The 9,950-nt window shown below is 50.9% G+C and overlaps 1 protein-coding gene across 1 annotated transcript in view; it reads left to right on the top strand.

The window, feature by feature from the left end:
* Nucleotides 1-9,950, top strand: part of ZNF839 (zinc finger protein 839) — a 20,840-nt gene continuing 10,890 nt past the window's right edge. The window contains 3 exon segments of the mRNA XM_022576045.3: nucleotides 1-448; nucleotides 5,335-6,219; nucleotides 8,706-8,939. Coding sequence (XP_022431753.1) covers nucleotides 137-448; nucleotides 5,335-6,219; nucleotides 8,706-8,939 — 1,431 coding nt within the window. The 5' untranslated portion in view covers nucleotides 1-136.

Consider the following 9,950-nt stretch of genomic DNA (forward strand, 5'->3'; position numbering starts at 1 on the left):
CTGCTCGGTCAGGTGCATTCGCCTTCCGAGGTGTCTTGGCCTGCGGGGCACTCGTAGCTGCCCCCCTTTCCCAGGTGACGCACATTTGAGCGGTCGGAGCTCAGTGACTGGGGTTCGAGTCCCCGCGTCGGCCGTTATGGCGGACGCGGAGCCTGAGGCTGAGGACGGCAGTGAGGATGGCGGCGGCGGCGGCGGCGGCGGCGGCGGCGGCCGGGCTCCCGCAGGCCAGAGAGGCAGCGCCGCGCGCGTGGCCCCGCTGGGCCCCGAGCAGCTGCGGCGGGTCCTGGAGCAGGTGACGAAGGCGCAGCCACCCGCAAAGCCGCCGCCGCCGCCGCCCTTCGTGCTGCAGGACGCGGCGCGGCGGCTGCGGGACGCGGCCCAGCAGGCCGCCCTGCAGCGGGGCCCCGGGGCCGAGCCCCCGCGCCCGCGGCGCCTGCTACCGCCGCAGGTGAGGCGCCGGGAGGGACCTCCGGGGAAACTGAGGCCCGGAGTAGGACGAGGTCTCGCGGCGGGCAGGCCGGAGCCCGCGCTTCCCCTCTTAGGCCTTAGAGGTGCTCAGCCCGAGAGACCGGTGTCCGCCCGCGTTACAATTCAGGGCGTCCCCACACTCAGCTCCATGGGGACCGCAGGCCACCCGCACCTGTCACCGCCCCAGCGTTTTCAACTCCTCCCCCGCTCCGGGCTCTCGGAGCCTGTGCCCATGGCGGCCCCTGCCTGGGACCCAGCCCTGCTCAGGGCTCCTCCGTGCCGCCTGGCTCCTCTCGCAGGCCTTCGTCCGTTCATTCGCCTTGATCACTCACGGTGTTCCGGACCCTGCCCGAGGCGCAGCGTCAACCACAGCCCTGAAGGATGTGAGGCGTGTTGTGGGCCTGACACGGGGGCTGCTGGAGAGTGAGCAGTCCTTAGGCCTGACACCGGAGTGGAGACCAGAATGGGTTAGAAGGACATTAAGAGGAGAATTTTCCATGTGGAAGGTGCTGCAAGTGGCACGGACGAGACTCGGGACAGAATTAAGTACATTACAGTAACTTGGTGCAGGGCTTGTGGCAGTGCCTGTGTTTGTAACCCCAGTTACAAATGGCCCAGCACGTGCCCGACATTCGCTTAATGAATGAGACACGTGAAAGCACTCTGTATACTAGCCAACATCCCTTCTCAGCGGCGCTATTTTCCCGTCACACAGCTCTTGGCTGCTAGGGAAGCTGGATCTAGAACATGGTCTTCCGAGCCCAGAGGGTCCGGTGTAGCACCTGAAGCCTGAGGTCCTTCCCATTACGTGTAAAGGCATCCCCTTTCAGCACTGGGCTTGTAAAGGACAATGCTTCTCACTTCAAAATTGCCATAGATTTTTCTTCCACTAGAATAAATAGGTAGAGAATAGAATCAGCGATCTTCACGGGGTTTCCCTTACGGTTTTGTTTTTTTTTTTTTTTGCGGTACGCGGGCCTCTCATTGTTGTGGCCTCTACAGTTAGGAACACAGGCTCCGGACGCGCAAGCCTAGCGGCCATGGCTCACGGGCCCAGCCGCTCCGCGGCATGTGGGATCTTCCCGGACCGGGGCACGAGCCCGCGTCCCCTGCATCGGCAGGCGGACTCTCAACCACTGCGCCACCAGGGAAGCCCCGGTTTTGTTTTTGACTGAGTGATTTTGACAGTTTAGGGTCATACCCAGTTGGTCATCAAGACTGGAAAGGTTGTCTCACTAAAGTTTGGGAAGACAAGTATGATTCTGCTCAAATGCCATACTTCTTAGAGGTGTGACCTTGGGTAACGCGACCTCTTTGGGCTTTAGTTTCCTTATTTGTAGGAGGTTTGGCTCCTTGGGTGAGCTTTCCAGCTCGTACTCTGCTGTTGAAACAGATGCCTCTCACATAAGCCCTGCACAGCAGGTCTGTGGAGTCAGAAGGGTGCCAGTGGCTCATTTGCTGGCCTCTGCTCCGTGCCTGGCACTGTGCTGAGCCGCTTGGTTCTCAGCAGCCACACAGAAGTGCTTTTATCAGTGTTTTACAGATGAAGAACTAGCTCAGAGGGGTTGAGTGATTTTTGCCCAGGGTCCCCTAGGTGTGGCTACTCTCCAGGGCCTGTTGAATGTGGCTACAGCTTTTTGGGTTTGGTAGCTTAGGAAAGAGTCCAAAAATGACGTATTCCAGAAAATGAAAGCAAACTTAGGTAGCATGGTCATGTTCGGTAGCTAATCTAGTTGGAATGCTATAAATTCTACTTGCATTCACGACGATGTAATTTTGCAGTCTGTTCAGCTAATATTCTTTGCCCGCCTGCCCCCCCCTCCCACAAGCTGTGCCATGGAGGCCACAAAGACAAATCAGATGTGTACCTTGCCCCTAGGGAGGTTATGATGTTACCAGGCAGGTAAAACATGACTCAGGATAACTTCTGATCAAGGCCAGAAAGCTAGAGGTACGATAAAGAACTAAATGCATTGAGAGAAAGGGAGAGGTTATTTCTGGCTGAGGGGATCAGAAGAGGTGGCATCTGAACTAGATCTGCAGGGTGGGTCCAAGTTGAAAATACAGGAGAGGAGAGGCAGTGCTGGAGGTGGGGCAGGGTGTGCCTTTGGAGATCCCAGGCCTTGTGGTTCTCTATCGGGGGTGGTGTGGATTAGAAGGCACAGACCAAGTGGACACACTCCCACAGGTCAGCCCCTATCCCTCCCATCCTTCCCATTCCTGCCCCACAGAAACATTTCCAGTTTCCTACCACACAACGTGCCCTTTTTCATGCATCCCTGCATTCACACGTTTTTCCTTACACCTAGAATAGGTGTTCCATCTGGGAAAAATTCTACTCAGCTTTCAAGGCCCCCCGTGGAGGTCACCGCTTCTGGGAAGCCTACCAGGCCTGAACTGTTCTGCCCCTCTTACTGCACCTGTTGCACCTTGGTGTTGCTTTCCTATCGGTGTTCCTTAGGAAACCTAGTCTGCTTTCAGAATCATCAGTGGAGCTTTGAAAGTACAGATTTTGAGGCAGGATATCCTGAGTCAGCAAGTTTGTAGGTGACTGAGGTGGGGCAGGGGAAACACCCCCTCCCCAAGGGTGAGGCTGGGACTTAACTTTTGTTTGTGTATTGACACCCAGAGATACTTAGTAAAACTTTGTTGAATGAAATAGACATATAACAAAGTATCAAGTATAGTACCCACTTGGTAAACTGGTCTGGAAAGCAGATGAAAGAATTAGACCAGCTTGGCCACTTGTGGTAATTCTAAAACAATAGGATTTGGCCTGGGGGGGTGGGGGCGTTCTATCTGTCTGTCTTTAATGGCATTATCTGGTAATACCCCAAGAGCTTAGAGACACATTCGAAGTGATTGGTAGTAAAGTGAAACAAATGTGATTCTTAAAAGATGTGCAAGTAAATCTAGCTGTCATTGGATTCACAGTAGCCCAGGACCAGCTCTGTACCCTTCCTCAAAAACCAATATGTTGACTTGTCTCTGCTGTTTGTAGTAAGTGTATAACATGCACTCAGACAGATACACTCCAGCTTGATTTCAGTGAGGGTTTCCATTCTGTCCTGTGTGATATTTTTATTGACCCTCTACTTGGTAGAGGGTTGAGTCCAAAGAGGGCCTGTTGGTGACCCCAAATTGGTGGTTCTCAACTGGGGGCAGTTTTGCCCCACGGGGGGCGTTTGGCGCTGTCTGGAGCCATTTTTGATTGTCACAGCTTGGGGAGTGCTACTGGCATCTGGTGGGTAGAGGCTGGGATGGTGCTCAACAGTGCACAGCACACCTGCCACGACACACTTACTGGTCCGAAATGTCAGTTGTGCTGCAGTTGAGAAAGCCGCTCTGGGTGATGAGGTTTGTCTGTCTTTTCTCCCTGGAGAAAGATGCTCATTGTTTCTGCTTGGTGAGGGCAGGAGCCTTGTTTTGCTGCCCTCGTCTGAGCCCATGACAGCATTTAGTCTCCGTAAAGCGCTGTGTCGGGCACCCGGTCACTGCTCAGTATTTGTGGAACCTTGTTGGCAGCAGCCCTCCCCTTTGGTGGGTGTTTTGCTGTTACAGACAGTGCTGCCTTGAACCTCCCAGACATACATCTTTGTGCCTGTGCCGGTGTTTCTTCTGGGATCCAAGAAGCAGGATTGCTGGGGATCAAAAAGCACATGCGGGGCTTCCCTGATGGCGCAGTGGTTGAGAGTCCGCTTGCTGATGCAGGGGACGCGGGTTCGTGCCCCGGTCCTGGAGGATCCCACATGCCGTGGAGCGGCTGGGCCCGTGAGCCGTGGCCGCTGAGCCTGTGCGGCCGGAGCCTGTGCTCTGCAACGGGAGAGGCCGCAGCAGTGAGAGGCCTGCGTATTGCAAAAAAAAAAAAAAAAAAAAAAAAGCATATGCATTTAAAACTTCATTAGATGTCAAAAAAAAAAGTTGGTGAAGAAATGCAGCCCCGCTCCTAGGTGTGTGCCCTGGAGGAACTCACACATGTATACACACACATACGTCACAGCACAGAGCAGACCAGAGAGCGCAGGGTTGGTGACCACCTGTCCTCTGACAGGAGAACATTGTTCTCATGCTGCAGAGCAAATGAACGCCTGAGAGCTGCACACCTCAATATGGATGAATTTCACAAACAAGATAGGGAGGAAAAAGCCCCAACAAGATACCGGAGATGATATTCACTTACCTAAGCTTAAAAACACATCAAAACAGAACTGCATATCTTTAGGGATATCTACAAGTGTAATATAAAGAATGCATGAGAATGGTAAAGAGCAGATTTAGGACAGGGTGAAGAAAAAGGCATGCGGGTTGGGGGCATAGCAGAGGGCTTTCCCCGGGTAGTAATGTTGCATGTTGTAAGGTAGGTGGTAGCAACCTGAATTACATAGTTCTTTATGGCTTTTTTGGTTTCCAGAATTTCACTGAAAACTTTTAAAAAAGAGGCCACATATTGAATTGAGTCCAATTTAGAGTAGTAAGAACTCCAAGTTAATACAAATATGGTAAAACTATAAAGAAGGATATTCATGAGCTTATTAGTGGATCTTGACTGGTATTTTTTTTTTTAAAGTGATGTAGAGTAGATGCTATCAGAAGGCCTTTATGTAGGAATGGTAAGTGCATGAACGTTCTATTTTGTTTATATATGCAAATGTTTCTGTAAGCACGAGGGGTGTGACGTAAAATAGATTACTGTGGACTGGGCAGAAGGGTTGAGAAACACCACTGTAAACACTACAGATACATTATATAGACTCCTTTCTATGTAAGATGTATAAGTTAGAAAAAAATCTCAACAGTGGATTTAAGATGAGAGTAAAATTGTAGAAATGTTGATAAGCATAGTCCTTTTCTCTTTCTGTGTTTAAGCAATTGGAAGCCATCTGTGTCAAGGTTACATCTGGAGAGACGAAAGGTCAGGAAAAGCCGATGCCTGCACTGGCCACCATCCAGCCCAAGACAGCCAGGCCGAGCCAGCCGCTAGGGAGACACTGCAGCGTGCTGGGGCTCAGCGTCGCCAGCTCTCAGCCGCTCAGGGCGCAGCCCCTCCTGAGCACCGGGCCACAGCCGCGTTTCCTGAGTCACTCACCTCAACCTCCTGTTCAGGTGTTCGTCCAGAGGCCACTGCTCGCCCTCCGACCAGACCCTGCAAAGAGAGTCTTGGCCTCTGAGGCCCTGAGTGGACAAGGCACCACGTTGTCCCCTCTGTCAGCCTCTGACCCGCCAGCAGGAACATCTGTTTCATCCAGTCCAGCAAATTTATTTATTTCCAACTCGCAAACAAAATGCACCAAGAAACTAAAAAAATCTTTAAAAGTGAAAACACGTTCTGGACGGATATCTCGACCTCCCAAGTATAAAGCTAAAGATTATAAATTCATAAAAACAGAGGATTTGGCCGGTGGTCACCCCTCAGACTCTGACGACTATTCAGAACTGAGCGTGGAGGAAGATGAAGACCACAGCGGAAGGCAGGTGCTCTTTGATTTATCGAGCTGCTCTCTGAGGCCCAAAACTTTTAAGTGTCAGACCTGTGAAAAGTCATATATAGGAAGGGGGGGGCTTGCCCGGCACTTTAAACTGAATCCAGGCCATGGCCACCTGGAGCCTGAGACGTTGCTGTCTAAGAAAGCCAATGGGAGCATGATCCTGGGCCCCACGGAGGGCAGGACCACCAGCCTGGCATCTCGGGAGCTGTCCACGCCAGCTCTTCTAAGTGAGGAAGGGGCCCGCTCAGCACGGGGTGGCCTGCAGGTAACGTTTCTGTCTGGTGATAGCGTCCTGATTCCTGCCCATCCTTTTTTTTTTTTTTTTTTTTTTAATCTTTTTTTGGCCACGCCACACGGCATGTGGGATCTTAGTTCCCCGACCAGGGATCGAACCCACGCCCTCTGTATTGGCAGCATGGAGCCTTAACCACTGGACCGCCAGGGAAGTCCCCTGCCCATCATCCTTAAATTAACTTTACATTGTCTGCACTGCTGCCAGATAATCGAGGAGAAGTGTGTCTTCCGTCCAGTGCCGACGGTTTACTGATGGGAACGCAGGCATCAGTCCTGTAGATCCGGTCAGTAAAACTAATCGCAAGCACTCTCGGCTCATGCTGACATGACTGTGGGCCTGGGAAAGGTCCAAGTGGGGGGCGCCAGTCCACAGGGCTGCTGCCTGGGGCGTCCGCAGTAAGACGTCTGCTTGCCGTGTTCTCTCCTTGCTTTGCCCCTTCCGAAACTCAATCAGACAAAGCAGATATGAGTCACCATGAGTTTGCATCACCACGTCAACGTTTATTTACTGAAATTTTAACTTACCCAACATGTGTGGTGAGCATTTGTGTGCCATGTACAGTAGGTCAGTTATTTAAAAAACAGCAGGTGGATCACTTTAACAAGTGGCTGGCCTCTGTGGTCGCCCTCATCCCACTTTGTCTTAAGCTTCCTTCCTTTTCCTTTGACTTGTGTTAGCTGTTGTTCGTTATTTGTAGTTTTCAGACGTTAAATAGAGAAACCGGTGTTGGAATTGATGTGACTACTTGATGGGAGTTTGTGACTTTAGGGACCTGGGAGCTGTTGAAAATGCATGTTTGCCTGCTCGTGGCGACCTCATTCCCAGCAGCAGACGGGGTTCCTGCGGGAGGGCTGAGGCCAGCGGCTGCTTCCGCTTTCACATCCGCTCCTTGGGGCCTGAACAGACACCTCCTGGGCCCAGGAGATCTGTACTGAGTGAGGCCTAGTGGTAGAACCATGGGACAGCCCTGTGTTAGGATTCAAAAATATTGTCTCACCTTGCAGCCTCAGTAATAATAGTAATAACAGTAATACCGTTTATTGCACGCCTGCTTTGGGCAGGAACATCACATACGTTTTCTCATCCTGTGAGAGCCCTAAAGGCAGGTGCAGGAGTCTCTACTGGAGACGAGGCGCGTGGGGCTCAGAGGGGATGACGGGCTCCCCGTCGAGGCACGCCTAGGACTCTGTCCAGGCTGGGGTTACACCCAGGTCTTTTGACCTCAAAGCCTGCACTCTAGGCCCGGCTGCCTCTGCTAGGAGGTTCTACGCCTCTCACAGCTGGCAAGAGCCCGACTTTCGAGAGACCTCTAACTTTTCTTAAGTTGTAGTAGGACCAGCATGACCATGTAGTTTGTCACCTAAACCCGGACATTCTGAGAATGAAAGGGGCACTATTAATCATTCCAAGGGACAGCAGGCACAGCCAGGACTGCCTCCGACAAACTGGACGACCAGGCCGGCTGGCACCTTCCATTTCCTTCAATAATGAAATCTTACACCACAGCAAAAGCAGCTTCTGGATATCTGACTTCTGGAATTGAGGCACCTAGCCTTGCTCCAGATGGCTTTGAGGCCGTGGGGTCCCAGAGCGGCTCCCTCCAACCAGAACTATGTCTCGTCTCCTCTCCTGAGTCGGCCGTGGATGGCCACGTGGTGCTTAAAGCCACAGGCAGACCTGGCGTTCCTCCTGAGGCTCCATTTTAATGAAGATTTGGAGGGAAAATTCTTTAAGAGGACACACTTTGTGCTACCTTTCCTTGTATTTAACCTTCCACCAGTCCTGGGAGATGTAGGTGTATTATTCCTATTTTCAGAGGAGGAGGGAATTGGCACAGAATGAGGAAATAGCTAGATAGTGTTAGATCCCGATTCTTTTCACAAAGCTGTGCAAATCCATGGAGACAGAAAGTAGATTAGTGGCTGCTGGGTCTGGGGGGAGGGACGAATGTGTGATAATGTGTAGGGTTTCTTTGGGGGATGATGAAACTGTTCTGGGATTAGATAGTGGTGATGGTTACACAACCTTGTGAATATCCTAAAATCCACCTAATTGTATATTTCCAAAGGATGAACTTGATGGTATTTGAAATATATCCAATAAAAAATAATTTAAAAAATCTAAAAGTCATGGGTAAATTATGAATTAACAAAATTCAGGTCAATTTTTAAGATGGTAGTGACATCAGAAAAGTCTTTTGTTTCATTTTGGGCAACACCCCAGGGTTAGGGTTTGTCAGCCCTGACCTGCAGGGTAGTATTCGTCTGGTGTCTTAAAGGGATACTTGGTTTACCTGTAAGATGCATTGATTATAGTTAATGTGTCTTAATTATGCAAAGAAGAAGAATTTAGCAAGTTCCTTGCTTTTGACTTGACATTTTTCTGCTTTAAGGTTTTCATCATGGTGTATAAAGCATGATTATTTTATTTTTGTTTGGGTGTGCAACCCTATCTAGAATGGTCAGTCCGTAGACGTTGAAGAGGCGCTGGTGCCTGAACCAAAAAATGGAAGTTTTTCAGCCCTTTTGGGATCAGAGAGACACCCCGGACGTAGAAGAAGCGGCTACTCCGTGGCCCTCCCAGAGCCCAGCGCAGCCGTCCTGGAGCAGAGTGGAGCGGTTGGCCCGCAGGTGGGCGTTGGGGCAGCGTGTGTACAGGGCCCGGCAAGGAGCAGAGCCAGGCTCCTGGAGGTGCGTCGCTCTTAGAACCCTGTTCTTGAAACCTGTGTCTCTGGCATGGTACGTGGCAGTTCACTATTAGGTTTCTGGATTTAGAAGTAAAATACCCAGTTTAGGTCACCTGATGTGTAATTAGATGAAGTGTGTAATAAATTCAAAGACAGCATTATCTGAAATGACTCCTAGGTGTACCTGTTTGAAATGACCAGAGGGCCTTAAACATAGAGCTGCTTGCCTTTTTCAGTTTTAGAATTATTATAAGCTGTGTTTTCATGGAAGCAGTTTAGAAAACAACAGAAATGGTTTTCTTTTTTTTTGTAAAAAGTTTCAAGGTATAAAAGCATGTTTCAGGTTTTGAACTCTAGAATCTCCATTCCATCCCCTTGAAAGTAAGTTTATCGAATTTAGTTGGATTGGCTTAGAAAAGCGGAAACCCAAACTTACCCGAATTGTCTTTGACTAGGATGTATTTATTTGCCTGCTAATGGCTGGATGAGTATCTTAAAGAAAAGAAGTGAAAAACAGCAAGAGAGAGCACGAGATAAGTTAGTGAGACAACTGGCCCCAGAAAGAGTGGTTTGCTGTCAGCAGCCCCGCCTCCCAGCCCCGACCACGGGCTTCCCGCAGGCACCGCAGCGGCACAGCTGCTGTGCCTCGTTTCACTGAGTCCCTGACCATAGTAGCTCCACTTAGGTGAGAAACCTGAACCTCACAGGGGCTGTTAACTTGTACCCGGTCACCCCGCAGGTCGGTGGCGGATCCAGAATTTGGATCTGAGACCAGTGAGGTGACCCTAACACGTCACCTTGACTCGCAGTGCCGCACCTTTCATACTGAGAGTCGAGGACTGCTCCGAACAGCACCGCTCTTGATCTTACAGATGGGAGTCTCCCCAGAAACGGGCATTCATTTATACAGGAACTGGGTGTCCGTCCAGTAACGGGCCCTGTCCTGGCTGGGCGGGGACGCTGTGCAAGGGGAGAGGTGGCGGCCAGAGCAGTCAGTGGCAGCACGGCCAGGTGC

This window comes from Delphinapterus leucas, chromosome 2 (genome assembly GCF_059928025.1).
Source record: "Delphinapterus leucas isolate spDelLeu-1000000601 "Yukka" chromosome 2, BTC_Dleu_Yukka2, whole genome shotgun sequence".
Classification (NCBI taxonomy): domain Eukaryota; kingdom Metazoa; phylum Chordata; class Mammalia; order Artiodactyla; family Monodontidae; genus Delphinapterus; species Delphinapterus leucas.